This window comes from Pneumocystis murina (assembly GCF_000349005.2).
Source record: "Pneumocystis murina B123 chromosome Unknown supercont1.9, whole genome shotgun sequence".
Lineage (NCBI taxonomy): Eukaryota > Fungi > Ascomycota > Pneumocystomycetes > Pneumocystales > Pneumocystaceae > Pneumocystis > Pneumocystis murina.
Genome location: NW_017802367.1, coordinates 359,857 through 387,399, shown reverse-complemented (window position 1 = coordinate 387,399; position 27,543 = coordinate 359,857). Strand labels below are relative to the sequence as shown.

Sequence of the window (27,543 nt, the reverse complement as noted above, 5' to 3'; positions counted from 1 at the left end):
GGTTTTGGAATAGTTTGAGTGGTCTTATTAAGATTTTTTCATTTGTTTTTTTTTTTCAACATTTTGAAAATTGTTTTTGGATGGAATTGTCATGCTGTTTTTAAAAATGTTGGAATCGTTGTTTTAAATGAATTTGGTTTTAATTTTTATGATAACAATAATGATGCATTGCTTATATATTTATCTGAAACTACAATTATTTCTGGAACATTTAATTATAATGATTTTGTTTTTGAATATACTGTTAGTGAATCGTTTTTGATATATATTATGGAATTTGGGAATATATTTAAAGCAAATCTATTATCCGAGGATGCTTCTATGCAAGGCGGTGTAATTTTGCAAGGATTTATTTTTAACATAAATTGTATAATTCATATTTTTTGTTTTTATTGGAATTTTATTGTCCTCAGTTACAATGGCATAATACTAATTAGTGCTGATAAAGCAATTATTAATGGTTCTCCAATAATCATTTCACAACTTCAGAATTGCGATGTTGCATTAGTTGCACAATGGAGATCATAGTCTTTTACTTTGCGATGATGAGAAATTGTTTTCATTGGGGCAAAGAATTATATGAATGTGGTTCTTTGAGGATAGGACTGCTTGAAAAAGCTCGAAAAAAGAGACTATTTGTGGAAAATAATGAAATTGGAAATTTTAATGCTCAAGTTATTAATATGATAGATTTTTTTACTCCGTATTTGCTGGAAGTTAAGAAAGCGGGACATTAGCTGTTGACAGTAATAGGGAAAAAGAGGATGGGGTATGGTATTAAAGAAAAAAAAAAAAAACATCAAATATATTGTCTATTTTTTATCATTGATCCTATAATTTTTTCAATTTACAAAGATAAATCACTTATATGTTAAAGGTTTTTGATTTCTAATTGTTGAATATATCTTTGTTATAGAAAATATTTTATAAATTTTATTTTTTTATTTTATATTTTTTAATGACTTTATAAAACCGATGTTGATAGAAGTTATAATGTTGTTTAAAATTGTGTATTAGGTGTATTGTGGGTATATTATTGATATATATTTATAAATATTTGTATTTTTTTTTGCTTTTGGCATTTAATTTTTTTTAAAATCGACTTTCGAAATCACGCTTTTTTTATAAAAATTAGATTTTAAAGAAATTCTAGGTTCTAGCTTTTCTCAATAAGGATACATTAGAATACTGTTTTTATTTAAATATATCTGATATTTCATTTTGTATTTACGTTAGCAACAGTGTATACAGATCAATTAAAAAGAACGTTTCCAAATAGTTGCAGAAATTATTTTACATATTTTTTTATTAGGCGCTTAAAAATTGCAGCTATTTTGTTTATGTTTCAGCGATCGCAAGAAAAACATCATCAGAAAATTATTTATGCTCCTAGATCGTATATTTCAAAAATATCCGATTTTAAACAAACTAAATTGCAACTTATGAGAAATAATATAACGTCTAATTATATAAAATCGGGACCTTTAAAACCAGTAGATGCATCTAGTCTAAATATTCATCCAATATCTGTAGCTCATGAATCCTCTATTTTCAATGATCATAATATTAAGAAAAACCAGAAGCCTAGTTCTTCAAGCATAAAGTTTCTTGAAACATTGAATCAACAAAATAAGGCGACAGGTGCTAGCATTTTTCTGAAAAATACAAGTGATGAGAATCTTATTGATGATTTACATGTTAATGAAAATGATATCGATGATAATTTAAACTTAGATTCCGAACACGACGAATCTTTCTATTCTTGGTCGTCTTCTCCGATGCAATATCAACATCTGGCTTTATCTGGACTTAAAGATCAGTTCAGCAATGAATGTCAATCTTCTGACACTATATTTCAACCTAAATTGTCTAATACGACTTTATTTGAAGAGGTTATTTGTGAAACAGAAGTATCTAATTCCTTGGATTCGTTAGAAATAAATTCAGGAAATCCTAAGGATTTAAAGAATACTGCTTTAAAAGGTAGGATTTTTTTGATAATCAAAATTATATTTCATTTACATTAGCTTTAGAAAATCATTGTGCGTTACAAGTAGATCAGAAAAATGAGCAGTTTCAAGATTCTGGGAGAATTCTTTTTTTAAATAAGACTGAAGGTCCTATTGAACTTGTTAAATCTGAAATGAAAAATCGTAAAAGAATTTCATCTGATATATTAAATAAATCGGATATTCATAAAATTGATAATATTCAGAGTTTTAGATTTGAATCTAAAGATATTCAGAAAAAATCTATAAAACAAAAAAAAAATAAAAAACTTCCTGGTCTTTTTCTTTCTGAAGAGCAAAAAACTGTTCTTAAGATTGTTGTTGAAGAACGTGAAAGTATTTTTTTTACCGGATCTGCTGGTTAGTGTATGATTTTTGTGTCATTTTATTTAATATTTAGGTACTGGGAAATCCGTACTTTTGCGAGAAATCATTGCTTCGCTTCGTAAGAAATATGCTAAAGAACCTGATCGTGTTGCTATTACTGCTTCAACAGGTCTTGCTGCATGCAATATTGGTGGTGTAACTCTTCATTCTTATGCTGGTATTGGTTTAGGTAGAGATTCTTCGGAAGATCTATGTAAAAAAATTAGGAAAAATAAGAAATGTTTATCTAGATGGTTAAGGACTAAAGTCCTTATTATTGATGAGAGTAGGCTAAATATATATATATTTATGTTAGCTTAATTATATAAGTTTCAATGGTAGATGCTGAGTTATTTGATAAGCTTGAAAATATTGCTAGAAAAATAAGAAATAATGAAAATCCATTTGGTGGAATTCAGGTATTTGATATTATTCATTTGTTTTTATTGTTTTTGATTTATGAAATTGTAGATGATTGTAACTGGTGATTTCTTTCAGCTTCCTCCTGTACCTGATCAGGGAAAAATGTCTAAATTCGCTTTTGAAGCCAAAAAGTGGAAGGATGTTATTTCTCATACTATAGCATTAACTCATGTTTTTCGTCAAAAGGATCAAGGTATCTATTAAATATGATTTCTTTGTTTTGTTTTTTAGTAATTACGCGTTTTTAGATTTTGTTGAAATGCTTAATGAATTGCGTTTGGGGCGTTTGTCTTATAATTCTATTAATAAATTTCGTTCTTTAGATAGGGAACTTCAATTTGATGATGGTCTTGAACCTACAGAGCTGTAAGTAAATCTTTTAGGTATTTTATTATGCTTAGATAGAAGGTTTCCTACACGCAATGAGGTTGATCAGGCAAATGCAACTCGTATGCGTTCTCTTAGCGGTGCCTTGCGAACATTTGAAGCATTGGATTCTGGAACTGTTGATAAAATTCAGAGAGACAAATTACTTTCCAATTGTATGGCACCAGCCCGGATAGATCTTAAAGAAGGTGCACAAGTAATGTTAATAAAAAATTTTGATGATCAATTGGTAAATGGGTCTCTGGGTAAAGTTATAGGATTTATGAATGAAAAAACATTTCAGATATGGCAAGAGGATGAGCCCGATGATGATCCATTTAATTATCATGAGCAAATTGATGATTCTAATATTGACGAAATAAAAAAGCGTAAAAAGAGAAGAATAGCAGGAATGCAATCAGCTGCAGCTACTGGCAAATTATGGCCTCTTGTTAGATTTACATTGTCTAATGGCTTAACTCGAGATATGTTAGTACAGCCTGAGCAATGGAAAATAGAACTTCCAAATGGTGAAGTGCAGGCAAGTCGTTCTCAGATACCACTTATTTTGGCCTATGCAATTAGTATTCATAAGGCTCAGGGACAGACTTTAGAAAGAGTTAAGGTTGATTTAGGAAGAGTTTTTGAAAAAGGACAAGCGTTGGTTTAAGATTATTTTATATTTTTTATTAAATTTATTTTAGTTATGTTGCTTTGTCTCGTGCTACGTCCCAAAAAGGTCTTCAGGTTTTGCACTTTGAAGCTCGAAAGGTGATGGCTCATCCTAAAGTAAGTTTATTCTATAAAAGTAATTTATTAAGATATTTCATTTTGATATTTCTGATTCTTTATTAGGTCTTGTAAATACTGGAGACTTAAAAAGAAAAGCTAATGTTGACTCTGACTTTAATAAAGAAAAAAATATGGACGATTTTCCAAAGAATTATGTGGGTTAGTATGTTTTAATTAAGAAAGATTGCATTTATGGTGTATTATTAATGATAAATAAGTTTTATAGTATTTTATTTGATAGTGTTTTTTAGAGTAGAAATAAGGGAATATAAAAAGATAGAAGCTTAAAATAAAAGTATTTTTAAAAAAAATTATTTTTTTTATTGATATAAGTTACGTTAAAATCTTAAACGGAGAAATATAAAAATGATATTAGAATTAGAAATTAAGAACTATTTTATTATTTTTAGACCTCTATAATGTCCAAGAAAAGTATTGGAATAGTTAATTTTAAGAAGTTCTATAGATTTACTTTAAGAAATGGGCTTTTTGTTCAAGTTAATTCATTGATAATTCGAGAACGTTATCTTCAATTATTTTCGAAATTTAAATGTTATAATGGGATGAGAATGATATCTAGTTTAAATCAGAATTCTCAGAAAGGTTTTTTTTTAAAAAGAAATAGATTTTTAGGGAAAATTAAGAAATTTACATATATTTTAATAATTTTGGGCTTAATAAAATTTTCTTATGGTAATTATTATAGATTCTGTAAGAATGACTGAAATTTCTATAGATATTTATGAATTGCGTTATCCTATTCCTTTCGTAGAGCTGGATCCTAATAAAAAAACCATAGTAATTCTTGGAAGTGGATGGGGAAGTATTTCTTTGCTAAAAAATATTAAGTCGGATGATTATAATATTATTGTTGTTTCCCCTAGAAATTATTTCCTTTTTACACGTAAGTTCTTTTAAAAAAGTTTCTTTTTTATATTTTAATAGCATTTCTTGCAAGCTGCACAACAGGGACTACTGAATTTCGTTCTATCATAGAACCTATTAGATTTATAATGTTTCGTAGAAAAGCAGGTCTTAGGTTTTATGAAGCTAGTTGTACTAGTATTGACCCTAATAATAAAACTATTATAATAAAAGATTTTTCTGATGTTCATGGCAATGTTACTGAGACAAAATTATCTTATGATTATCTTGTTATCGGTGTGGGTGCAGAAAATCAGACTTTTGGAATTCCCGGTGTTAGTCAATATGCCAATTTTTTAAAAGAAATCCCAGATGCTAGAAAAATAAGAACAAAGATTATGGAATGCATTAAAGCTGCTATTTTTGAAGGACAAACAGATGAAGAAAAAAAGCGTCTATTGCATATGGTTATTGTAGGGGGAGGACCTACTGGCGTCGAATTTGCAGCTGAATTGCAGGATTTTTTTGAAGTAGATTTAAAAAAATGGTTTCCAGGTATGTTAATAATTGTTAAATTTAATAATTTGAAATAATATTAGAAATATCAAATATATTTAAAGTTAGTCTTTTTGAGGCTCTTCCTTCTGTAAGTGCTTATAATATGTTTACATTTGTTCTTATTGTTTAGATTCTTCCTATGTTTTCAAAGACTTTAGTAAATGTAATGATATTATTTATTTTTTTAGTTGTTTATCTTACTGTTTTTATTAGTATACTGAAGCTACTTTTAAGGAAGAAAATATTAGCATATTTACTAGAAGCACAGTAAAAAGTGTAGCTGGTATTTATTTGGTTTTATGATAATTTATATTTTTAATTATTTAGATAAATATATTACTGTTGAAACAACTTCATCTGATAATAAAAAAGTTATTCAAGAAGTTCCATATGGATTGCTTGTTTGGGCTACAGGAAATTCTCCAAGATATGGTACTATTAATGAATTTAAAAAAGTATTACTTTAACAGTTTAGTTATCAAGGATTTAATATCTAGAATTCCCGAGCAAAGCAATAGTTCTAGAGGCTTGTTAGTCAATGATTATTTGGTTGTAAAAGGCACAGAAAATATTTGGTATTTAGATAAAATAGCGTTCTATAAATTAACTTATTTTAGGGCACTTGGAGATTGTACTGCTACTAAATATGCTCCTACTGCTCAAGGTATCTTTCATTTTAGTTGGATTTTATTTTAAATGTTTTTAGTTGCATCTCAACAAGGACATTATCTTGCCAAGCTTTTTGATATGTTAGCAGAATCTCGGAGAACTAGAAAGGAAATTCAGTATCTTGAAAATTTATTAAAAGCTAATAATATCGATTTTGAAAAAGAAAATATGATAAAAAAAGACATTGATATTAAAATAAAAAAACTGAAAAGGCTTTCTATTCCATTATTTCAATATTCTCATAGAGGAACTCTTGCGTGGGTTAAATTTTTTATGAGGATTTGAGCTCATAACTTTAGATATATTGGAAATGATAAAGCAATTGCGGATCTTTCATTCTCAAAGGGGAATTTCTCTATATTTGGAATGACAGCGTTTTTATTTTGGAGGTTCAGTAAATATTTAATTAATTCTTGTATTTATTTTTTTAGATCTGTTTATGCAAATATGCTTTTTTCTTGTAATTATATTTATTCGTGATGATATTTATTTTAAATTATGATAGTAAGAAATAAAGTTTCCGTTTGTTTGGATTGGATTAAAGTTTCTGTTTTCGGGAGGTAAGAGGTGTTAAGATATAATTTTTTTTTAATTATCTATAGGGATTTGAGTAGTTTTTGATTTATTTGGATTTGCTTATTGAGATTTTGATCTCACGTTTTAATAAATATAGTAGAAAAACAATATGCTTTTGTTTATGGATTTTATTTTTTATAAAATCTTTTTATTAGATTATAAAATACCTGTATTTATTTTTAATGTTGAAATGTTTTTATTAAAAATATTATTTTTGTCTAAGTTATTATGATAGTTTGAATAATTAATACTAAAATTATTTGCGCATTATCTAGATTTTTATTGATTTTTTAATCACTTCTATTAAAAAATAGTTAAAATTTGAATTGATGTATTTCTGTTTTATAAGTGTTTTAAGAAATATTATTTTAATAAATATTATAGAAAGCTGCATATTCTTGATAAAATGATAATAAAAAAGTAAATTTTTGACATTTTTAGATACAGAACGTATTTTTGATAAAAAATTTTTGAAAATATTTTTAATGAAGTAATATTATGTTTTAATACATAGAAGTATGTAGATATTATATAAAATAGTAATGAAGAACTCGAGATTAATTTGATATTGTTGTAATTAGATGTTTGAGTTTTATCTCCTTGGTGGAGATATTAAAATTACTGAATCCCCACGTATCTAAATATTAATACTTAATAATAAGAAATAAAGAAATCCGCATACAAATATCATTTCCGAGTGTGTTTTTCTAGTCTATGATAATTATTTTATTTTTTTTATAAGTTATTAAATACGCTAATATGTTCTTCGGCTTCGTCATCAATATCAATTGTGTAAACTGTTTCTTCTGCATCACTTAAGACCATATTAAGATGGCTGTCATAGGCCTATGTAGAGAAATATAACGTATATGTTTTTCATAACATATTAGTACCTACATGCAATTTTCCCTTTATTTCTCTGTCTCCCCGTAACTTGACATAAACTCTTTCATCTAAAGAAAGTCTAATAAGATCTAAAGGTTCGGAAACCTATTGCTGTTGTAGTATTTGTTTTTTCTTATAAAGGGATCTTACTGATGCGTTATCCGTTTTAATTCCAATATCATTCATTTTTTGTTTTACAAACTATCGATGAAAAATATAATTTTTAGTTCATTTAAAAGGTTTAAGATTAATAAAATAGTCCATATGTTTTATACTTTGAGATTGTTTTTCAGCTGTAATCTTAATAGAAATATTTCTTTTCTCGCATCTCTTACTAATAATCCATTATCAATGAAGAAGGTAGTTTTTAAACCTTTTATTAATTTTACAATAATTATCTTAGGCTAAACGAGTTGGAAGGGGTCCTTCATCCGGGAAAGGGAAAACATGTGGAAGGGGACATAAAGGTCAGAAGGCTAGAAGTGGAAATAATAGAGTTAAACCTGGATTTGAAGGTGGACAGACACCTCTCACTAGATTGTATCCAAAACGTGGATTTGTAAATGTGTAGCGTCAAGTTATTCTAATTTGAAAGTTGCTTATTTATGTTAGGAATTCAAAAGAGTTTTCTCCATTAAATCTTCAACGTTTACAAATATGGATTAATAATGGAAGAATAGATGCAAAAAAGCCTATTACCATGAAACACCTTTACGATTCTAATATTATTCATGGAATAAAGTCGGGTGTTAAGTTACTAGCTAATGTATTCTTCCTTATTAATGTTTTTGTATATTAAAATTATTATAGGGCAAGGAATTTTTTAATATACCTATAGAAATAGAAGTTTCAAAAGCTTCGAAAGAAGCTATTAAAAGAATTGAATCCACCGGAGGGAAGATTACTTGTGTATATTATAATTCTTTAGGACTAAGGGCACATCTTCATCCAGAAAAATTCAAAATTATTCCTAAACAAGCTCAACCAATTAGTAGATCTAATATTCAATATTATAGTGATAAAAACAATCGAGGATATTTGGCATCTATTTGATATATATATATGTTCAATTTTGAATGTTAATAAATGGATAATTGATGTTTTAATCATAGTATTACCAGTTATCGAAATTCCCAAATCCTCTTTTTTTTTTTTTTGGTTCAGATATTTCAGGTTTATTATTTATTTCTATAATTCTTTCATCTATTTTATTTGATATGTTATTCTGCTTTAGATATTTTCCAATGATTGAGCTTTTATGAATATCCTTATTTGTGGTTAAAAATTTTCCTGTCCAAGTTGTATCATCATTTTCTGTAGAATTTGTGTTCTTTTGTTTTTGTTCGTTCAAAAGCTGTATTTTTTTAAATTCTTCAAATGGATCAACAAAAATAATAACGTCTGTCATTATTATATCCGAAATAGGTTTATCAAAAGAATCTACTGGGCTATTTTCCATCTTTTCTAAAGTTTCCATCCCTCCAACTACTTTACCAAAAATGGTATGTTTACGATCTAAATGTCTTGTTTCTTTATAAGTTATGAAACTAAACGTATTATTAATATGTAATAATAATAAATAATGTATGTATAATATACAATTGTGATGAATTCGTATTTTTCCCTCTGTTGGCCATACTAAGTATTCCTCTTTGATTATGACTTAATGGACCTTGAATTTCATCATTAAAATCTTTTTCCCAAAATGATTTTCCACCTCTGCCAGTACCTGTAGGATCTCCTCCTTGAATCTTGTATTATTAGAATTGATAACATATAAGTAGAAATATAACCATAAAGTTTTTGATATTTCTATGAAATATTACATTTTTATAATCTCCTCGTTTCGCAAGCATAATAAAATTATAAACAGCTTTGGGTGCCCATTCCGCATTTAATTCTATGTTTATATTCCCTTTTAAAATTAAGTAAATATATTTGTACGAAAGAAAATTTTACCTAAATTTGTTTGAATTCTAGCATAACCTTTTGTTTTTATTCTTTTAGGTATTAACATATATTCTTCATCAGTATATAAAGCTCTTTCTAAAGAAGTAATTGGAGTAAGAGAGGTACTGGTAAAACTAGCTGCTGCAAGACCAGTAGTATATGGTGCTACATTATAAGAATGTTTTTCTTTTTGTTTAGAATATTTTGGATTGTCTTTTAGATCTTTAGTATCCGACAAGTCATTTCTTTTATTTTGTATAACGAGATTCATAGTGGGTTCATTATTAAATGTGGATTTCGAATTAGTGATATTCTGCTATAATTAATATGATCTTTTCAAAAATCATAGTATACTTTTTTTGTAGAGCTTATATTAGATTCTAGTTCTTTGTTTGTACCTTCTTGGATTTTTACGATAAAATCTTCAGTTTTATTAAGTCCTTCTAATTTAGATATTTCATGTGTTTGAAAATTATGTGGATCCTAAAAGTTAATATTTTCATTTGGGTTTATTTTTATTACGAAACCTGGATAGTAATTATATCATTTCTTGTAAATGGTTCATTGGTTAATAGCTCTTTCATATTTTTAGCTTTAATGTTTAAATTGTTTACAGCATCCCATGAAAATACATTTCCAGATGTTTTTATTGCAACAATATGACTATGGTTATTAAATATCTTATATGTAATTGGACAACAATATTCTCCATCTTCATTTTTATGAAAGTTTAATTTCAAAAGGGATTTTGCTTCAAGTCTTTCTCCTGTTATTGGATTTTTTTTATGTTTTTTTATATAAGGAATTATATGTCTTATAATATGTTAGTTATTTTATTTTAATAAATATATAGTACAATAGCTCAAAAATAAACGCCTCGTTCGCCTCATTTATATAGCAAACAGGATTTTCGAAAGGCTGTAGCGATAAATTACAGTATTGAAAAGATAATTTATAAAAAGGCTGATCTATTTTTCGTTTTGTAATTCCAGTAGATGTGCTATATTGTCCATCTATTCCTGACCATTCAGAATGTGTTACGTATAGCTTTAAAATTAGTTTTAATTAAATAATTTCCTATTAGATTACTTTATCAGTATTTTTTCCCATATTTTAATTGTATTTTAAAATTTTGCGATTTACTGATTTATAAGAAAATGAATCAAGATAAAAATAAATTATTTATTGGGAGTCGCAGATCTCAGCTTGCTATTGTTCAGGCAAATTATGTATCTAAAAGGTTAAGTTTACTTAATAAAACATATCAGTTTTCAATAGTTGCTGTTGATACCTTAGGGGATTTAGTACAATCGAAACCTTTATATCAATTTGAAGAAAATGGTGTTTGGATAAAAGAATTAGAAAAATTAATGGCAGATGGGAAGTGTTCTATGGCGATCCATAGTTTGAAGGACTTACCTACGAAACTTCCTGATGGTTTTATTATTGGTGCTATATTAGAAAGATTAGATCCTACAGGTTATTATTAAAATTATTAATTTCTTAATTATTTATTGGATTAGATGCCTTAGTTGTTAAAAAGGGATTACATTATAGGTGTCTTGAAGATCTTCCTGAGAAATCTATTGTTGGTACTAGTAGCATTCGTAGAATTGCTCAACTTCGAAGGCATTTTCCAAAATTGCTTTTTCAAGATATAGTAAGATATTATTTTAAATGAAAACATTATTAATCGTTTCTAGAGAGGAAATATGTGTGTTTTTTTTTGTTTTAGATAAATCTATAATTTTAAATATAGTACTACTAGAATAAAGAAATTGGATGATCCTGCATCACTATATATATGTCTTATTCTTGCTTCATCTGGGTTACTACGACTTGGATTAGAGGACCGAATTGTTAAAAGGTTTGAATCATCTATATTAATGCATGCTGTTGGACAAGGTGCTATTGGAGTAGAAGTTAAATCTGATGATATTGTTACACAGGATTTGGTCAAACCATTGAATCATATGCCAACATTTTTGTCTTGCCTGGCTGAAAGATCATTAATGAGTAGATTGCAAGGCGGATGTAGTGTTCCTATAGGAGTTGAAACTAGATTTAATGGAAATTTACTTAAAATAGAATCAATAGTTGTGAGTCTAGATGGAATGCGATCAGTGAATTCTAATATGTCAATGGAAGTATTAAAGGAGGAGGATGCAATAAAGCTGGGAATTTTGTTAGCAAATGATTTAATAAAAAAAGGTGCATTAGAAATATTATATGGTATTAAAGAATATGATGTTTAGAGGAAACATAAATGAAATTACATATATTGAAAGTATAGAATGTATAAATAGTGATTTATTTTTTAGATTTATTTATCGAATTTATTTGTCTTTAGAAATATTTTTTTGTTTTATAGCTGCATATTGTCTTTGCTCAACTTGATGTAGCCAATAACCTGAAATTGCTCCTGTTAACGCATATCCAATATGACCTTTAATATCTATTCTAAATTGGTATTTCATTAGAGTAAAATTTATATTTAAATAAACCTTTGAATTGTGATCGTTTTTGAATCCCAAGTTGTAAAGACCTAATTGAAAGTCCTTTAGGCAATTTAATTTAGTTATAAAGTATGAAAGATATCTAGCATACCAAAAATTGTGAATCCTATTATGTTTGAAAATAATGACATCTAGGTAATAAAGATTAAATTAGGGTTCGGTAAATTTGATAACATGGCGAAGTTTTAAAATAATCTCAACTGTTTTCTTTTGAATAGTTTTTTTGTAAATAGAAAGATATGCAACCATTAAATTCTTTTTTTCATGGCCGACATGGCTCTAGTTGTGTCTTAAAAGGTAAAAACGTTGAGGCTAAGATGGGCGATGGAAATACTCAAAATAACTCTTTAACTAAAGAAATAAAAACAAAACTAAAAATGGAAAAGATCATTAAGAACTCTGGAAGAGGCGTTTGTGAAAGCTGTGAAAAAAGGTATGTTTTTTTTATACTGGCGATAATAATGAGGATATTAGCAAAAAACAATTAAAAAATTTTCAGTCAACTCATAGTATGTTATGTTTTAAATTAGTTTATTTTTTTTTCAAGTGTAATATAGATAATGAAATTGTGTTTAACAGACAAGTTTTTTTATTTAAACATTTAGATGGTGATAGAAGAGTTAATACTCAAGGAACATCTAAGGATATTCATCCAGTGATTTTATCATTAGGTTTGCAATATTCTGAGTTCAAAATATGTGGGTCAAATGCTAGATGCATTTTCATGCTAAATTCGCTTAAACAAGTTATTTCAATTCTTAAGTATATTTATATATTAACTAAATAAATATAATTTAGGTAATTCAGGATTATCATACACCGAGTGGAACTACGTTGCAACGTCATTTGCAATCATATATTAATCTTCATATTGCTCATCTTGTTCTTTCAAGACCACTTAGTGTTAGTATGAGAAATGCTATAAGATTTTTGAAGTTGGAAATATCGAATTCTAGTATAGATCTTGGAGAAGACGAGGTTTAAATATTTTGGATATAAATAAAATTAATTATGGAAAGGCAAAGAATCTTCTTATAAAACGTATAGATCGTTTTATTAGAGATAGAATTACTGTTGCCGATCAGGTTATTGTAGCAGCTGGACAAGATAAAATTAATAATGGGGATGTGATTTTGACATATTCAAGGTAATGGTTTTTTTTTATTGTATTTTTAGTCTTTTAAATAGATCGTCTATTGTTGAGCAAGTACTTATAGAAGCATATGAACGTCATAAACTTTTTCGTGTAATTGTTGTAGATTCGCGTCCTGGCTTTGAAGGGAAAGAATGCGTTCGTAGGCTTTCTAGAGTTGGTATAACATCAACATATTTAACTATTTCTTCTCTTAGCTATATTATGCGAGAAGTTACAAAAGTATTTTTGGGTGCGCATGCAATGTTATCGAATGGTGCTTTATATTCTCGGGTCGGTACTTCTATTGTGGCTATGACTGCAAAAGACAATAATATACCTGTTATTGTGTTTTGTGAATCTTATAAATTTACAGATAGAGTTCAGTTAGATTCATTTGTAAATAATGAATTAGGTATTTATATTATTACTATGTTTTTTTGCTTATTAGTTTTTATCTTAGGGCCGACTGATAATTTAGTTGATATTTCCTGTGGTAATTGTTTTAAATTAGGGCCTTTATCATCATGGTATGAACTTGCTAATTTAAAGCTTCTTAATTTAATGTATGATGTGACACCCGCAAATTTTATAAATGTATGTATTTCAGAAATGGGTATATTGCCCTCTACGTCAGTATCGATTTTAGTTCATGAATTTAAATAGTTGGAAAATAGCTAACAAATAACCTGTAAATAATTCTAATATTATATTAAAGACTTTATATATGCTAGTTATTACAATATTTTCGATATTTTATAGGATTATGTAAGATAATTAATTAATATGATGAGTTTACATGTAACATTTAAAAAAAAAAATGAACATTATTATGGTATTTAATTTGATTTTTCCGAGATTTCATGAAGTCTAAATATGTTAGTATTTAGGGGAAATAATTTATAAAATGATTTTTTACTTGCTTCCTAGTTTAATAATAGAGTAATTGATTACTCTTGGATCTAATCTTAATATTTTATTTATTTCGAGTTGAGCTTGTGGATTTGAATCAAACAACATAGTCCAGTGACGTCCTTCATGATGTATTTGTTGGTGTTTTTTTTTTTTTTTTGGTAAAATTAAATTACCCCAATCCTCGAACCCCCTAATTATTCCTCCTTTATTTATTATAGTGCTTCCTGATGTTTTGGCAAGTTCACGTAAGCTTTTCTAGAGGATTTTAACAGTTTAAAAAAAAAGTGTAAAATATACTATTTTTAAATCTGCTTTTGTAATACATAATAGTTCATATAAAACCATTTTAATAAAATTAAATTCTTGTTTCTAATAAAAGTTTTGTAAAAGATATTTCCTGATATATTTAAATTAAAAAAATATTGAAAAGAATTTTTTATTGAAAGTATAATTCTAAATTATATATGTTTTAAATTTATGAAAAAACATTCGAAGGTTTTTTGGATTGTCGAATAAAATTTTTGTAAAAAAATCATATAAATAGTATAAATGTTTTTTTTTTCGAAAATATTACCTTATACTGTGGCTTCTAAAGTTTTTATTCATCCAGTTTCCTTTCGACAATTCCGAAATTTTCATTTTTCAAAAGTATATTATGCTAGTATATTATTGTTTTTATAAAAAAACTTAAAATTTGATTAATTTTTAGTAAAGAAATATACTAAGGAGCATGAATGGATTTCTCTTGATGATAATGGAATTGGAGTAGTTGGTATAACTGATTATGCTCAAAAGGCTTTAGGAGATGTTGTTTTTTTGGAATTACCAGAACCAGGATTAATATTTTCCAAAGGAGGTAAGCTAAAGCTTCAATATTATGAATTAAATATTTATTTTGTTCTAAGATAGCATTGGTGTAGTTGAAAGTGTTAAATCTGCTAGTGATATATATGCGCCTTTAAGCGGTAAAATAATTGAGTCAAATAATTCATTGCTGGGAAATCCTGGTTTAATTAATAAAGATGCTGAATCTGATGGTATGAATAATATTATATTGATTTTTATATAATTTCGTTTATAGGCTGGATATGCAAAATAAAAATAGATGATATTCATGAGTTTAATGTTCTTATGGATGTTGATGATTATAAAATGTATTGTGATGAATAAATGTTTGTATTAGATGCTCTAGTTTTAATGTAAAACATATATATGTGATAATTTATAAACTTTGAATAAATTATATCTTGATAAAATAAAAATTAAGAATTTCATTTCAAAGTGTTATTTTTATGTATATTTATATAAGAAGGTAATATTCAGTGCTTATTATTATTATTGTTTGGTATATAGTTATCTATATTAATATTATTAAGTTCTTTACATTTTTGTTCAGCCTGTAAGCTAAGTTCAGAAAAAAAAATATTAGCATGCTTTGAAATTTTCCAGTTTTTTAGAATTTCTTCTTTTCTAGAATAGTGTTTTTTTATAGTTTTTTGAAATAAAAGGTGCAAATCTTTTTGAGGGTATTTTAGAACCTTTTGACATTCTGATATAATTCTTAATGAATTTTGGTTAATGAAATCTGAATTTTCTAGTTTTTGTCTAATTTTTTTTGCTATTTTCTTGGGAATTACTTTTGGTATATTCAAAATAGCATAACTGCAAGTGCTAAGTACTTTAATTTATTAGTGAACTTTATTTACAGTTTTAATTTAAGATACCTGCTAGACAAATAAAAGGAATAATTAATTTTTTTAGATTTTTTGTTCCAATAATATTAAATGTATTAAATATTGTAGTAATGATATTATGATATCCTGCGATTTTTCCACATAAGATAGAGCAAGTACCCATAATTGCTATAAAAGTGTGGTTTTTTTGGTTGAAATCTATAAAATCAAATAAGTCAATATCAACATAAGCAGATTTTTTGATGATATTTTTGTGTTTAGAAAACATATATTGCGGTTGAAAAATTTTTTTAAAAGGTTTTATATGTATTATTCTTAAGTTATTAATTTCATCAATGCCTCTGTTTGTCTTCATTCTTGCAAAAGTTTCTGTGTCATTTAAACATAATTCAATATAATTTAACATATTTCTTTTGGTATTCATAGCATAACTATAGGCTTTAAGAAACCCCTGATAGTTACATGGTTGAATATATTCCATTTTCATAATTGCGGTTGATAAATGTTCATAAGAATATTTCGATGCTGATAAACAAACATTTTCAATTATTTTTTTGACTTCGTTAAGTATTTTTTTTTTTTCTTCTGTTATTTGTTTGCAAATAGGTGTTATTAACTTTAGTTCCTTTTTTAAGTTTTGTATTTGAAAAATTGCTTCATATTTGTTAGTTTCACATAATATTTTAATATCAGTTAATAAGTTTAATAGATAAGTTTTTCCTGGTGAAAGTTTTGATTTTATTCTTTTTTCCAAAATAAATATTTTTAAGTCTTTTTCAAGTTTTTCAAAATCACTGTTATTAAATGTTTTATTATTTTCAGTGACTGAAGCTGAGTTTACAAAATGTACTAGTTCTGATGCGTTATAATACGTTTGAGGAGAAAGATTAAAAATTTGATTTAGAATTACGTCTTTACATCGTTCTTTATCCTTAACACTGTCAAATTTATTAACAACGATAAAAAGCAATGCTTTTTCATTTGATGCATTCAGAATGAATTCTTTTGCCTTTAAGCTAATTAATTTTAGATATTAAAAATAAATAAAATAATTACTGATAGTGTAAAATGGTTTTTTGCATTTACAACAAATATAATAATATCTATTTCTTCCTGTTTGGAAAATACTGCTGTTGTTATCATTGAGCTAAAATTGAGACCAGGACTATCAATTAATGTTATGTCTAGAGTATCATTTCTTAAAATATTTTGATTCTTTGTGTGAACATTATTAATATATATTTTTATATAGGACCATGTCTTTGAATCGATAACAATTTTATTAAGATCATGAATTTTTAAAATTGTATATGTATTTGAATTTTGTTTATCATAAATCATTCCATGTGGAATTGCATGAACTTCTTCTTTTCCAGAATTTTTATATGAATCAATGATTTCACAGAAAACTTCAGTACAAGGCTGTTGATCTTCAGGAAGAATTTTTTGTCTTAAAAGAGCATTACAAAAAGTTGACTTTCCTGAATTTAAATCTCCTGTGACGAGTATTTTAGATGATTTATTTTTTATTCTCTCCATAAGTACTTCTATATGCTTAATATTTTCAAATATTTTTTTGTTTAATAATAAAGCGATAGTAGATTTTTCAAGTTGGGTTAATTCTACTGCAGTTATTTCTCCAAGTTTTAATTGGAGTTTTAAAATATTAAGTTTGCTGAAAAATGTTTTAAATTTGTGTCTTTTTTGTTCTATATTTTCTATAATTACATTAGAATTATTGCTTGTATTTTTAAGAGTCAATGAATTAGTAAAATGAATGTGTTTACAATCGGTTCTTTCTAGAGAGAATTTTTTTTTTTTTTCTGTTTCGTTTCCTTTACTGTTTTTCTGAATAGTTTCATGGAATTTATCATTTTTGTTTAATGATGGATAATGTATTACCCATTCTTTTTTATTGTTAAATTTGATAAGATCCTATTTCTTTATTAGATAATAATGTTATCTCAAATTTTGTCATTCTTACACTTAATAATTTTTTTGTTCTTTCTGCATATTGTAATAATTGTAATTTACTATTGTTATATAATAATTGTTGATAATGTTCTTGAAAATAATCTGGTGATTTTTTTAAGAATAATTCTGATAAAATATTAGAAGAATAAATTTCTAAATCCATTTTTTGAAAAATTTTCAAGTTTTTAATTACTTTGAGTATTTATATTTTTAATGTTAAAAAGTTTATAGTTTTATTAGAATTCTCGATAATATTTTAGATAATATAAAAAATTTAGTAAATGAGTCTTTATGACATTAATTTAGTATTTATAATATTAGATTATTTGTTTTTATGTTTTTTTACATTTCCCATAGAATACTTTCTTATTGATTATGTAATGTGATTTTTGGAGTTAAAATTATCATATTTGAAATATTATGATTATTGTGAATATGGATACTATGACATTTAAAGCAGTTAATTCTCATATAGATATCTATTTAACTATTATTTTTTCTGATGATTGTAGAAATTTTTTATATAATTTAATATTATGTATATTTATAGATTAATGTTTTCATTATAGTTTAGTTTTTATAAATTTTAATTAAAATAATTTATATATTTAAGAATCATTATGTTGTAAATTTTGTTTTTATATCCCTGTTTTAAAACTGAGTTTATCTTAATATGAAATTGCAAAATATTATTTTCATTTTAAGAATAATGGAAAAAAAAATATTCATAAATTATTTTAAAAAATTAGAAATTATTTACATCTATATTTTTTTATTTAATAAATGCTAGGTTATATATTATTGTTTATTAATGATTATTTTTTCTTTGGTTTAAAGTTGGAATCTTTTAATATTTAGTTTTGATGAATCTTGTATATTTTATAAAATCATATTTTTACTTTTTTTACTGAAAATTATAAGATTATAGCCATTTTCAAAGGAGAACGTTTTTTTTTCTATATTTTTTCATGTTTGGCTACAAACATTCTTAAGATTAAGTCAAAAGAGTCTTTATAAACAATTTTTTTTAAAGCCTCAATACCCTAACACTTTTAAGAATTCGCATTTGTAATAAAGGACTATATATATAAGTAGAATGTAAAGTTTTCGTTATCATTGTATTAAGTAGAAATCCATATGACCAAATATTGTTACTGGTTTCTTGCAAAGTTTTTTTTGAGGCTATTCTCTTTGAAGATATGTATGGTAATGATCCTTTAGTAGTTGTAGAAATCATTTTTAGATTATTGAAGGATGAACAGAGATTATCATTTATAGTTGTAGGTAACACAAATTTTGCCTTTCCAAAATTACAAAGTAGGCGTATATCTTCTAATTTTGATATGTTTAAAGGATAGTTTTCTAATTTAATATATAGGTAAACCAAATGCATGTCTTGACGTAAGAATCTTTAAGTGCTTTCAAGCTGATATGAATATTTTTTTGCTGTAAGATTTGACAAACCATATTTTTTTTCTTTTTTTTAGGACATAATATAAAGTATCTCCTGAAAAATTGTTTATAAAACATAATGCTGTGAATTGTATATATTGGATACAAATTAGAGACAAAATATGAGGATGATCATGTAGTTTTTAAATTCAAATTCTTTCTCGATATCTATTTGAACTATATCATTTTCTTTTCTAGTACTTCTTACAATTATTTTCACAATGTAAATGCTTTTATGCCTATTTTTTATAGTTATAGATTCTTTAGCTATATTAAAGTCTCAATGTAGTATAGGCTTCCCAATTATATATTTCTTAATCTGTCGTCCTTTATCTGGGTATATACTTGGTGATATTGTTGGCATATGAAGGCTAAAGAGTGACTAGTCAGATTTTCATGATTATGTTCGTATGACAATACTGCAATTTTATTATTGTTTTCGTGTTAAATTATGTATTCGAAATTATGTCTTTTTCTAATAAGCTTTTTGGATGTGGTTTATATATATTAAAAATATGATAACTTTTTTTTTGAGCATTATCTGGACTGAAAAATAGTGGCCAATATGATGACATTTGATGAAAATTAAAAGAATCATATCTAATAGATGAATTAAATTCGTAATTAGCTGATATAGATAATGTTTTGTATGGTATATTCTCAGAAACACACTGACAGTTATGGTAAGTTTCATAATATTGATGGCCTTTGGTTTTAGTCAATATATTAAATTTCTTTTTTTGAAAATCATCAATTAAGTTATTATTCCTGAACTTGGTTCCTAAAAAATGAGCAGAATAGAGTTTTTTATGCAGTTTTATATTCTTTATTGTTTGAAGTAGATGATATATATCGTTTAGGTAAATGTTTGTAACTTTTGTTTGCTAGTATATCTTTAGATATGGAGTCCTAATATTGTCTTTTAGATGTTATTTCTGAAATATTCTTTACACTCATTAGATTACATAGAAAAATATAGACTTTCATTTAAATGTATATTAAATAATTGTGTATTTTGACTCTAAAATATGTATATGTGCTTCCTTTTTAGATGAAAAGTTGAATTTTTGTTTTTTTTTTTTTGTATTTTTACTGTTATTTTGTGATGATAATGATTTCTGAAAAACATAAATATAATTTATTTCATTGGTTTTAAAAATAAATTTTAAAAACGTGATATATAATTTGATATTTTGAATCTTTAAAATACCGAATAAATATGTTTTTGTTTTAATTTTATAAAAAAAAAAGTACTGCAATAGTATTTCTAGGTTGTTATATTAACCAAAAGATATAAAATTTTTTACTTAAGTTTATTTGGAAAAATATAACACATCCTTTGTTATAATCTAATGTAGATGAATATTTATCTAAACTATACTTTTGCATTATAATTCATGCTTACATATATCTATTTATTGAGCTTTAGTTTATTATATATTTAATATGTATAATTTTAACTTTTAAATGTTCCTGTTTTTAATTTATCGAGGGTTCGTGAATTTTGAAAAAAAGTTTAATATATATTTACGGTAATTTTTTATGATTTTATTGATTTCTTTTTTAAAATGGATATAAATAATGTAGATTGCATTTAGTTCACTGAATTAGGATGTGAATATGTTACTATATAAGGATCATAAAGAACCTTTTTCTGATTGTAATGATTATTTTGATGATAATGAACTTAGTTCTTCCCCTTCAATTTCAGATGAAGTATGCACTTCTAATACATTTTTTGAAAAAAAATATATTTATTATATTTTTAAGGATATTGATTTTAACTTCGTTTATGCATTGCATACCTTTGTTGCTACAGTAGAAGGACAAGCAAATGTTATTAAAGGAGATACACTTATTCTTCTAGATGATTCTAATAGTTATTGGTGGTTAGTGCGTCTTGCGAAAGATCAAACTGTTGGTAAGAACTTTATAACGCTGATTATTTTTAATTATATAGGATATCTTCCTGCTGAACATATTGAAACTCCTTTGGAGAGACTTGCAAGGTTAAATAAATATCGTAATGCTGAAATATCTTCCATAACAGCTGAAGAACGTGTGGATAATTCAATTCTATACAATAATACACATGTTTGTAACAAAGATAATAAATTGGTTGTATTTTCTGTACCAACTTACATTGAATATGTAGAGGAAGAATGGGATGATAATAGTAAATGTGCTGATCATGATTCTGAAATATCTGAAGAGTGTGAAATACATGATTATATAAATGAAAATAGTGATAATTATGGTGATACGTATACAGGTAAACAGGTATTATTATTTTGAATTTAATTGATAAGATTTGGTTAAAGATCTCAATACAAGAGATGTGAATATAATACAGGGAAGATCGTGTGAAATGGGTAATAATATTTATTTAATAAAATTTAAATTTATAGAATATTTAGTTTTATATGATAATTCTCAAAACGTATCTATTGCATCTGATTTGGGTGATGTAATAGGAAATAGTTGTTACAAAGAATGGTCTCTTTTATAATATATCTATCTTTAAATTATTGATTTTATATTAGTAATGATATTACTGATAGAATGTATATAAATAAATGTAAAAAAAAGTCTAAGGGAAAATTTAGTGGAATTTCTGAGAGAAATGATAAAAACGAGAAAGAAATATGTAAATCTCTAGGCAAGAGTTGTGATAGTTTAGAAAATTTAAGATTGGAAAATAATTCTCAGGTACATAATGTTTTTAAAAACGACGATATAAAATGTAATGTGACATCTCTTTCTTATGATATAAACAAAGGTATTTCATTTGCATTAGATTCTTGTATTGATATGGCAACTGAAATAGGAATTTATGAAATTTATGTATTTAACATTTTTCTTTTTTATTTACTAATTTGTGCTATATTAAGGACAATGATAGTGATAACATTTATACTAAATCTCATGATAGAGATAACTTTCATCTTTTAAATGATATTAAATACGATACTGTATTAGAAACTAGTGAGGTTTATAATAAGAATATATATTTATCTAAAGGAGCTCTTCGGGTATACTTTGATGAAAGAAAAGATTTGGAATTGTATTTTTTTGTTAATTCTATGTTTTCTTTTGATAAAAATGAAAATATTATTTATCCAGAAATTCATGAACTTTACGTTAATATAGAGTTTGAGTTGGAAAAAATATCTCAGGTATATGATTCTGTTTTTAGAGTTGTTGTTAAATATTAGAAGCAACTAGATACGATGCTTATAAAATTTAAATGCTAATTAGTTATAAAATTTAAAATATAAGCGATAATAAATATTAACTTAATTGATAATGATTGGTTTTATGTATTCTATTCGATGTTAGATGTAATTTTATTTTTATATATTTTTGTTTTTTTTTTTTAGAAATTGTTTTTGTTTATATTTTATTTTTATAATATATTTTTTTTTCTATCAAGAGCTTAAAATAACGATTAATGATGTTTAAATATATATGATTTTTATATAACGAATCATGATTTAAAATTTTATGTTTTAGTATAGTTTGGATTAATATGTATCTCTGAATTGTTTTAAATCAAACTTTAGGAAATATGGTTACTTTAAATAAGTTTAGTCAAAGTTTATTTAAGAGGGCTGATAGTATTATTTGTTGTTGTGGAAAATGCTATCCTGCGTCTATTGTTTCTCCAATATGTACTATAAGAATAGAAAGGACGGAATATTTATTAGATGAGCCAGTTCCTTCAAGTTTGGATTTAAAAGGAATTGATGACATGACTTATTGTGAAATAATGGAACCTATTAAGCGTATGGAGAAATTATGTCATTCTGGAAAAAAATGGTTGAAAACTTTTAATGGCAAAAAAAAAGGTTTTGATAACATTTTTCGGTTTCAAGATTACGTTACTGATAATTGTTTAAATATGGAAAATAGGCCAAAATCATCAATAAGTCTTTTCAAAATAAAAATACCGGTATCAATCCTTCGCTATAGACGTTCTTGGCCTAATCATAAAAAAAACAATTAATTTTCTTTTAAATTTTTGTATTGATACTTTTGATTTAGTGAATGTTATGCATTTTTAAAACTGTTTGTTTAATATGTTTTTTTTTAATAATAACCTTTTAGATTAATTTGTTATTTTATTGTTAGTATAAATTATGAAATAAAATAAATATATTATTATTATTCATCTATAATGTTAAGTAATCAGTAACATATTTGTTATAAATATATAAAAAATATAATAATGGGAAATAAATCTTTTGAAATTTTAAATACATATTATGTTTTTGGTTTAATCATTTTTAAAGATTTAATATAGTAAAAATATATGAAATATAGATATTATATACTTATTTATATTAGAATATTAAAAAATAATTAAAACGACGAAAGATAAAATATCTATTTTTTTAGTATGAATATTTCTTAGATATATTCACGTTTTTATAAATAATTTTCATGTATGTATATATATATTATATTTTCAATATTATTTAGTTATGAATATACCATAAAATTTAAAGTTTAAAAATGATATTGTATAAAAAATAACTTAAAAGTAGGATAATGATATTTAAAATATTGTTTAAAAATATACTATCTTAAAATTATATTAGAAATTTTATCTAAATTATAAGTTAAACATAAACATAAAACCTGAAAATAACATTTATAAATAAAGTTATTTTTAAAAATATTTATTAAATTATAAAAAATAACTAAATAAGTATATATATTTAAATTATTTATTCTATAAATATTTAAAAATAATATAAATATTAATAACTCTTTATAGACAGTTATATGCAATTATACAAAAAAATAAACTATTTATTTAACAAGTAATTAAATTATTAATTTGGCATATTTTTTAACATATTTTTAACACATTGATCATAATTTTTATATTAAAATCTATATTATTATAATTTTATTTCGAACATAATATGAACCTAAACCAAGTTTATATATATACGAGTTATATTTCAATTTTGATTTATTTTTGTATCTTTAATCTATTAATTCTAAATATAAAGATAAATATGTAATGCATTAGTTTTTTTTTTTTAAAAAAAAAAAAGCGTAGAATTTAATATAATAGTCATCTTAATATTAAAATAAAAATATCAGTAATCACTTCAAGATATGTAGTGATATATTTCATATAAAGTATTATTATACAAATTTATAATGAAATTATATAAAATTTTATATAAATAATACAGCATTTAAATCATTTAACAATTTATACATATTTACACAACTAACATTTCAATTGTATATCAAACGTTTAAAATGATTATTTATTAATTACTAGATAAACTTAAATAAAATTATCATTCTATTATTATTATTATTTATATCATATTTTTTTTCTCAAAAATATAATTTTAATATATTTTTACCATTTTATTTTTTAAAAACATGAATTAATTTTTTATAAGATCTAACAAAAATAATATTTTTCTCATTAAATATTAAATTTTAAAATTTTTTTACCATTTTATTTTTTAAAAACATGAATTAATTTTTTATAAGATCTAACAAAAATAATATTTTTCTCATTAAATATTAATAGTAAAAATTTAATAACTAATCCTGAATCCGTCAGATATAATTTATATATTATAATTAATTATTTTTATTTTTTCAAGCTATATATTATTTATTATTATATCATCTTTCATATTTTTTATATATTTTTCAAATTTATAAAGATATCGTAATAATTTTACAAATTTAACTAAATTAAAAAACAATGGAAGAAAAGGATATAGAAGATCTAGTAACTCATTAAAGAAAACTCAAACATTTTTCTAATCAAAATTACAGAATAGATATATCTTGATCACAAAACAAAGACATGAATATGAACTATTAAAATCGGCTACTACAAAAATTCAAATGCAAGAAGAAAATAGACGTGCTCGTTTGGAAATAGTCATTCTAACTAATGAAAAGAACGAAATGCTCCAATCAGAAATAATTCACAGACAAACCATTAAAGAATTAACGGTAATATACGTTTTTATTTAACAGTTTAATTCAATATAAATAGGAAGATTTCCAAAAATTACAAAATCAATATTTTATAACAGAACAAAAAAACGATGAACTAAACTCTAAAGTTAAAGAATATGAAAAAAAACTATCACATCTTCAAGTATAATTACATTGATACATATTTAAATCTAATTAAACTAAGAATAATACACTAAAAAACAACACATTTGTTTCGCAAGACAATGTCCTACTTCAAAGAATAGAATTTCTAGAAGTATAATTGTAAACATTATATTTTTTCTACCTTACACTATATAGAAGGAGTTAATGAATGAGAAAAGTAGACAAAACGTACAAAATGTCATAACTGAAGATTTTGAATCAAATAATTTCTCTAAAACACCAGAAGTAGTGCATTATACTAAGTTTTTAATACTAATTTTTTCAGTTAAATTTAAAAAATTCAGAAAAAGCAAACAGTATAATCAAAACCGTTAACAAAGATAACGAATCAAATATTTCAACTATTAAGAATAATAAGGTATAAAAAAATACATTATATTAAGGAAATACTAACAAATTAGTTAAAATCAGTCAAACATTTAAAAATGAAAAAATCAAATAAAGTCAAAATTAAAGAAAATATAGACATAGACAAATATTCGTTCAATAATCATTCAGAAACATTAAAAAAAAAAGATGGATCCATGTCCAATATTTTTCAGGTAAAAAATAATACACAAGTTTATGATCCTATAAAATCACCTGTTGTGCCAATAAAATCAAAAAAAGACGAATTAAAACCGGAATCAGCAATTTCTACATTTTCTATAACACCATTTCTAGACCGTACAAATATAAATACTAAAAACTTATTATTTTCACCTTTAGAATCCAATAAATTAGAAACAAGAATGATTTTAACAGGAGATAAATTAAAAACAAAAAAACAAAGCATTTCTAAAAAAAAGAGGAAATTAGGTGCAATTGGAAAAACATTATTTGATGAAACACCTAAAGGATTAATTAATTCAGTCTTTTTACAAAATGTTAGCCCTTTAAAGCACGGCAAAAAAATCACGATTCAGCCCTTCGCTACTATTACAGCAAAACAATAAATAATTAGTTAAATGATAATTTTTATGCTTTTTCATATTTTTTTCACATATTTATATTATTTGTATTTCATATTTTCATTACTACATTAATATCTAACTATTAAATGTTAATTTACTCATTTTAAAAAGCTTTTACCCATTTGTTAACAAAAAATATATAAAACATTTTGATGACTATTTTGAATCTAAAGATATACAAATCTAAAATATCTAAACTCTTTTTCATTTATACCCAAAAGTTTCATAGTTCCAATCAGCTTAATTCAAATTCCTCATCAAAAAGATGGATTCAAAGACAAAAAAATGACTATTTTACGCGCGAAGCACGTGTATTGCAATACAAATCAAGAGCAGCATTCAAATTACTAGAAGTTTAACCCATCATTTTTTTATTATTATTTAACATTTAGATAAATGAAAAATATAAAATTTTTAAACCAGGAAATACAGTAATTGATCTAGTAATAGACAAAGATAAATAACATATAATTTAACATTTTTTTAGGGATTTTCTCCAGGATCATGGTCCCAAGTTGCAGTTGAAAAAGTAGGATCTAAAGGCCGTGTTCTAGGATTAGATATCATCCCTTCACAACCACCAGCTGGTGCATCTTCTATGCAAGGGAACTTTCTTTCAAAAGCAACCCAAAGAGCCATTATAATGTATCTTTCCGATCCAAATCGTGGCCGTCAAAGTGCTATTTCTTCTCTTAGTTCAGAAAATGGAGAAAAATTATCATATATAGATTTAGAAAAACGTCTAGAACAAAACAATACTAAATGTTACAACAGTAAAGTAGCAGATGTTATTTTAAGTGATATGTTAGCACCTTTGCCACAAATTGATGGCTTTTATAAACGAAGTCTGAGTGACCCTTATCATAGGTTAGCAAATGTTTCTGGAATTAGTGTAAAAGATCACGGAGCAAGCATGGTAATCATAGAAGAAATAACTAATTTTAATAATATATTTAAGGATCTTTGCGATTCAGCATTATTATTCTGTATAGATGCATTACACGTTGGAGGAAATTTTATATGTAAATTTTATTCAGGCATAGAAGATAAAATATTATTAAAGAAAATGCAAAAAGTATTTCAAGAAGTTAAAAGAGAAAAACCATGTGCATCTCATAGTGAATCTCGAGAATCATACTTTATTGGACTAAAAATGCGTGCATCGATTAATAAAAAAGATATTGAAAATATGTAAGTTTATTGTTATTCTTATTTATATCACCATTAGATTATTATAATTTTAGTCAATTTTTTTTTTAAATCATATTTTTTAATTTT

The 27,543-nt window shown here is 24.8% G+C and overlaps 16 protein-coding genes across 16 annotated transcripts; 10 read left to right on the top strand and 6 right to left on the bottom strand.

The window, feature by feature from the left end:
- Positions 1-1,340: 1,340 nt before the first annotated feature.
- Positions 1,341-4,237, top strand: PNEG_02041 (hypothetical protein; the record flags this gene model as incomplete). Its single annotated transcript, XM_007875830.1, has 9 exons — positions 1,341-1,983; positions 2,034-2,369; positions 2,410-2,661; positions 2,706-2,794; positions 2,847-2,991; positions 3,047-3,164; positions 3,207-3,824; positions 3,869-3,972; positions 4,020-4,237. 9 exons carry the CDS (start codon positions 1,341-1,343, stop codon positions 4,118-4,120), a joined length of 2,406 nt encoding a protein of 801 aa, XP_007874021.1. The 3' UTR covers positions 4,121-4,237.
- A 110-nt stretch (positions 4,238-4,347) lies between these two features.
- Positions 4,348-6,727, top strand: PNEG_02040 (hypothetical protein). The gene is made up of 14 exons (XM_007875829.1): positions 4,348-4,649; positions 4,693-4,860; positions 4,902-5,375; positions 5,420-5,466; positions 5,509-5,541; positions 5,592-5,661; positions 5,706-5,810; positions 5,854-5,953; positions 5,996-6,042; positions 6,085-6,304; positions 6,347-6,436; positions 6,479-6,507; positions 6,553-6,607; positions 6,650-6,727. The coding sequence occupies exons 1-14, from the start codon at positions 4,376-4,378 to the stop codon at positions 6,666-6,668; spliced, it is 1,731 nt and encodes a 576-aa protein (XP_007874020.1). The 5' UTR covers positions 4,348-4,375; the 3' UTR covers positions 6,669-6,727.
- Positions 6,728-7,215: 488 nt separating this feature from the next.
- On the bottom strand, positions 7,216-7,694 carry PNEG_02039 (hypothetical protein; the record flags this gene model as incomplete). The annotated part of the gene is made up of 5 exons (XM_007875828.1): positions 7,216-7,260; positions 7,306-7,335; positions 7,377-7,469; positions 7,521-7,613; positions 7,659-7,694. The coding sequence occupies 5 exons, from the start codon at positions 7,692-7,694 to the stop codon at positions 7,216-7,218; spliced, it is 297 nt and encodes a 98-aa protein (XP_007874019.1).
- A 21-nt stretch (positions 7,695-7,715) lies between these two features.
- On the top strand, positions 7,716-8,985 carry PNEG_02038 (ribosomal protein L15; the record flags this gene model as incomplete). The annotated part of the gene is made up of 4 exons (XM_007875827.1): positions 7,716-7,868; positions 7,912-8,075; positions 8,121-8,274; positions 8,319-8,985. 4 exons carry the CDS (start codon positions 7,716-7,718, stop codon positions 8,559-8,561), a joined length of 714 nt encoding a protein of 237 aa, XP_007874018.1. The 3' UTR covers positions 8,562-8,985.
- On the bottom strand, positions 7,992-10,695 carry PNEG_02037 (hypothetical protein). Its single transcript, XM_007875826.1, has 8 exons — positions 10,548-10,695; positions 10,315-10,505; positions 9,986-10,271; positions 9,813-9,941; positions 9,468-9,771; positions 9,302-9,423; positions 9,108-9,259; positions 7,992-9,055 (listed from the first exon to the last, which is right to left on the bottom strand). Exons 1-8 carry the CDS (start codon positions 10,566-10,568, stop codon positions 8,623-8,625), a joined length of 1,638 nt encoding a protein of 545 aa, XP_007874017.1. The 5' UTR covers positions 10,569-10,695; the 3' UTR covers positions 7,992-8,622.
- On the top strand, positions 10,616-11,713 carry PNEG_02035 (porphobilinogen deaminase; the record flags this gene model as incomplete). The annotated part of the gene is made up of 4 exons (XM_007875824.2): positions 10,616-10,937; positions 10,982-11,118; positions 11,162-11,172; positions 11,218-11,713. 4 exons carry the CDS (start codon positions 10,616-10,618, stop codon positions 11,711-11,713), a joined length of 966 nt encoding a protein of 321 aa, XP_007874015.1.
- Positions 11,714-11,794: 81 nt separating this feature from the next.
- PNEG_02036 (hypothetical protein) lies at positions 11,795-12,105 on the bottom strand (the record flags this gene model as incomplete). The annotated part of the gene is made up of 3 exons (XM_007875825.1): positions 11,795-11,913; positions 11,963-12,016; positions 12,066-12,105. 3 exons carry the CDS (start codon positions 12,103-12,105, stop codon positions 11,795-11,797), a joined length of 213 nt encoding a protein of 70 aa, XP_007874016.1.
- Positions 12,106-12,213: 108 nt separating this feature from the next.
- On the top strand, positions 12,214-13,772 carry PNEG_02034 (hypothetical protein; the record flags this gene model as incomplete). The annotated part of the gene is made up of 7 exons (XM_007875823.1): positions 12,214-12,407; positions 12,449-12,483; positions 12,532-12,719; positions 12,773-12,952; positions 12,994-13,121; positions 13,163-13,521; positions 13,570-13,772. 7 exons carry the CDS (start codon positions 12,214-12,216, stop codon positions 13,770-13,772), a joined length of 1,287 nt encoding a protein of 428 aa, XP_007874014.1.
- A 171-nt stretch (positions 13,773-13,943) lies between these two features.
- PNEG_02033 (ribosomal protein S6) lies at positions 13,944-14,512 on the bottom strand. The gene is made up of 3 exons (XM_007875822.1): positions 14,319-14,512; positions 14,026-14,276; positions 13,944-13,976 (listed from the first exon to the last, which is right to left on the bottom strand). The coding sequence occupies exons 1-3, from the start codon at positions 14,364-14,366 to the stop codon at positions 13,946-13,948; spliced, it is 330 nt and encodes a 109-aa protein (XP_007874013.1). The 5' UTR covers positions 14,367-14,512; the 3' UTR covers positions 13,944-13,945.
- A 58-nt stretch (positions 14,513-14,570) lies between these two features.
- On the top strand, positions 14,571-15,191 carry PNEG_02032 (glycine cleavage system H protein; the record flags this gene model as incomplete). Its single annotated transcript, XM_007875821.1, has 4 exons — positions 14,571-14,682; positions 14,731-14,877; positions 14,927-15,058; positions 15,103-15,191. The coding sequence occupies 4 exons, from the start codon at positions 14,571-14,573 to the stop codon at positions 15,189-15,191; spliced, it is 480 nt and encodes a 159-aa protein (XP_007874012.1).
- Positions 15,192-15,340: 149 nt separating this feature from the next.
- Positions 15,341-17,852, bottom strand: PNEG_02031 (hypothetical protein; the record flags this gene model as incomplete). Its single annotated transcript, XM_007875820.1, has 4 exons — positions 15,341-15,699; positions 15,746-16,724; positions 16,772-17,650; positions 17,700-17,852. The coding sequence occupies 4 exons, from the start codon at positions 17,850-17,852 to the stop codon at positions 15,341-15,343; spliced, it is 2,370 nt and encodes a 789-aa protein (XP_007874011.1).
- Positions 17,853-18,716: 864 nt separating this feature from the next.
- PNEG_02030 (hypothetical protein) lies at positions 18,717-19,082 on the bottom strand (the record flags this gene model as incomplete). Its single annotated transcript, XM_007875819.1, has 1 exon — positions 18,717-19,082. The coding sequence occupies one exon, from the start codon at positions 19,080-19,082 to the stop codon at positions 18,717-18,719; it is 366 nt and encodes a 121-aa protein (XP_007874010.1).
- A 1,623-nt stretch (positions 19,083-20,705) lies between these two features.
- PNEG_02029 (hypothetical protein) lies at positions 20,706-22,395 on the top strand (the record flags this gene model as incomplete). Its single annotated transcript, XM_007875818.1, has 9 exons — positions 20,706-20,857; positions 20,912-21,062; positions 21,102-21,413; positions 21,463-21,513; positions 21,559-21,637; positions 21,685-21,920; positions 21,969-21,985; positions 22,033-22,317; positions 22,360-22,395. The coding sequence occupies exons 1-9, from the start codon at positions 20,762-20,764 to the stop codon at positions 22,393-22,395; spliced, it is 1,263 nt and encodes a 420-aa protein (XP_007874009.1). The 5' UTR covers positions 20,706-20,761.
- A 215-nt stretch (positions 22,396-22,610) lies between these two features.
- PNEG_02028 (hypothetical protein) lies at positions 22,611-23,147 on the top strand (the record flags this gene model as incomplete). Its single annotated transcript, XM_007875817.1, has 2 exons — positions 22,611-22,658; positions 22,705-23,147. Exon 2 carries the CDS (start codon positions 22,710-22,712, stop codon positions 23,145-23,147), a length of 438 nt encoding a protein of 145 aa, XP_007874008.1. The 5' UTR covers positions 22,611-22,658; positions 22,705-22,709.
- A 1,737-nt stretch (positions 23,148-24,884) lies between these two features.
- PNEG_02027 (hypothetical protein) lies at positions 24,885-26,291 on the top strand (the record flags this gene model as incomplete). The annotated part of the gene is made up of 7 exons (XM_007875816.1): positions 24,885-24,911; positions 24,959-25,141; positions 25,185-25,289; positions 25,332-25,403; positions 25,448-25,537; positions 25,578-25,670; positions 25,714-26,291. 7 exons carry the CDS (start codon positions 24,885-24,887, stop codon positions 26,245-26,247), a joined length of 1,104 nt encoding a protein of 367 aa, XP_007874007.1. The 3' UTR covers positions 26,248-26,291.
- A 126-nt stretch (positions 26,292-26,417) lies between these two features.
- Positions 26,418-27,488, top strand: PNEG_02026 (hypothetical protein; the record flags this gene model as incomplete). The annotated part of the gene is made up of 4 exons (XM_007875815.1): positions 26,418-26,618; positions 26,658-26,708; positions 26,753-27,181; positions 27,224-27,488. The coding sequence occupies 4 exons, from the start codon at positions 26,418-26,420 to the stop codon at positions 27,458-27,460; spliced, it is 918 nt and encodes a 305-aa protein (XP_007874006.1). The 3' UTR covers positions 27,461-27,488.
- Between the last annotated feature and the right edge of the window lie 55 nt (positions 27,489-27,543).